The following is a 2141-nucleotide window of genomic DNA, read 5'->3' on the forward strand; positions in this document are numbered from 1 at the left end:
CAGTACTGCTAGAGGTGAAGTAATCATATAACATGTTGAATAAAACGGGTTTTCCTGATCCGGCTGGGGCATCTAAATAGAAGCAATTGTTGTGTGGGGCTTCTTTTTCAGTTCCATGACAGCCTTGATTATAGTATTAAAGACCTCTAATTGTTCATTGTTTAGCAATTCAATATTAGGCTGGTTTGTATTTTGAGTCATATTATCTATTGGAGGATCACCTGTTGGTTCAAGTAAACTCATTGCCTGGCAAGAAGACCCATGCTCATTAAATATTGCTTTTATCAAATGAAGTGCAATGTTTTCACATATGCTTTCATCATAAGCAGAAATAAGTATTCAATCATGCTCTGTTTATGGTTAATGAATAGTTGAAAGGCATCCACTGGATGATGATAAAGACACAGCATTGCAAGCATGCTACGTAGTTTTTGTGGCATTCTAAATGTAGCAGCTTCAGTAAGAGCATTTTCTAATTCAGTATCATCTTGCAATAATCTAAGGCTGATGCAAGCTTCTCTAAATGTAGGGAATGTATGACCTTGGACTGTTCTCAAATCTTCAAATGACTTTCCTCCAGAGACATGAAGAAGCAAAATCCGTAAATAAAACTTTTCACCTTGGTTTGGTGAAACTGAATACATTCTTGTGATCAAATTACTTGGCCGCTCTCTTTTAGTCCATTTTGTAGTAGTTTTGTTAAATACATAATGATGTGGAATATCACAGTAAAAATATTGGTTAGCAGTAATATCATTCTGATTTAGTTCAAACCAAGCAGTCAAATTTGTGTGGTGTTGTTGTGCTTGTTGAATTGCTTGTTCAGCTTGTTCATGTTGATAATAAATCTGTTGCTCTCCAGGCATGTGTACAGCTAAACCGTACACAACATGAGACTGTCCATGCATTTTATAGTCAGAAAGACGCCGCATTGCTTCTGGAGGTGATACATATCTGCATGATAGATATTGCTTGACTTTATCTCTTTGTTCTGATCGCATTGTTTCTTCTTGATTGATATTAATAGATGAATCATGGTTATTAACCTCCATCATAGCACTATCATGTCCTTTATAAACATATTTAAATATGTATTTTATACTCTTGACTGAAGAGCAGATTTCTAAGTTAATATGAGCTCGATATTTTCTCAGAAGAAATTTGTTGAAAGGGACTATGTATCTATTATCAAGAGTAAAATTACCGACTTGAACTGAGTCACCATTATTTGCACGCTTGTAAGCTGGGTATCCATCAATGTTTTCTACTGTTTCTTCTCTAAATGCCTTTGGAAAACTTTTTTTGCATAATCCTTTACTCATACAAGGAGAATTAGGATTAACTGCACCACATGGACCATGTACCATTAAAGATTTAACTAAATCACGAAGCTCTGGATCTTCAGGTCCAGGTATTTCTGCTGACACAATTGCATCAATTTGTTGAGCTGTTCTGATCTTATCCTGATCTCGCAGCATTATGATCATGTGGCAGTGTGGTAGCCCTCTATTTTGAAATCCAATAACATAAACATATGCAACATGAGTTCCCAATACATGTCTGTCTTTAATGTCTTTCAAAAGTTCAGTTAGATGTGCATGAAACACACGTGATATTAGGTCAGGTCGATTTTGTGCAAGTTCTGATGACCCCAAGTTGTTTAATATTTCAGGACATCTTGGATTACATGTATAGGTAAGGAATAGGTATGGCTTTCCATATTTACAGAAAACTGCCATTGCATCTTGATACAGTTGTTGAAGATTCCTAGGACTTTCTGTAAATGAAGATGGTAGAATAACTGGTACACCAGGATCGCCATCTTCATTCCTTGCTAAATGATCCATTAAACCAGAATATTGAGCTGCTCTTAGTTGACTTTGATGGCTTTTAATGAAGTTCAATCTGCACCCTTCAACTTTCACATATGCATCAACTACATATTGTTGGAATAGTTTACCAGATCTATGGATAATACTGAATGAATCTCTAATTGCAAGGCGATAACTGTAATACTCTTGCATTGTCACTTTATTGCGAACTCTTGTTTGCTGTTCTGGCCTATGTTGCATGTTTATGTGCCAGCCTTGTTCAGCATTTGGAAACAATATGGGATATATCATGGGGTCCAGGTGGCAATA

The 2141-nt window shown here is 36.1% G+C and overlaps 1 protein-coding gene across 1 annotated transcript; it reads right to left on the minus strand.

The window, feature by feature from the left end:
• Positions 1–284: 284 nt before the first annotated feature.
• LOC145281180 (uncharacterized) lies at positions 285–1367 on the minus strand. Its single transcript, XM_080132195.1, has one exon. The coding sequence runs from the start codon at positions 1365–1367 to the stop codon at positions 285–287; it is 1083 nt and encodes a 360-aa protein (XP_079988321.1).
• Between the last annotated feature and the right edge of the window lie 774 nt (positions 1368–2141).

The sequence above is a fragment of the Euprymna scolopes genome, chromosome 1 (assembly GCF_053919585.1).
Source record: "Euprymna scolopes isolate OS-2025 chromosome 1, ASM5391958v1, whole genome shotgun sequence".
Taxonomy (NCBI): domain Eukaryota; kingdom Metazoa; phylum Mollusca; class Cephalopoda; order Sepiida; family Sepiolidae; genus Euprymna; species Euprymna scolopes.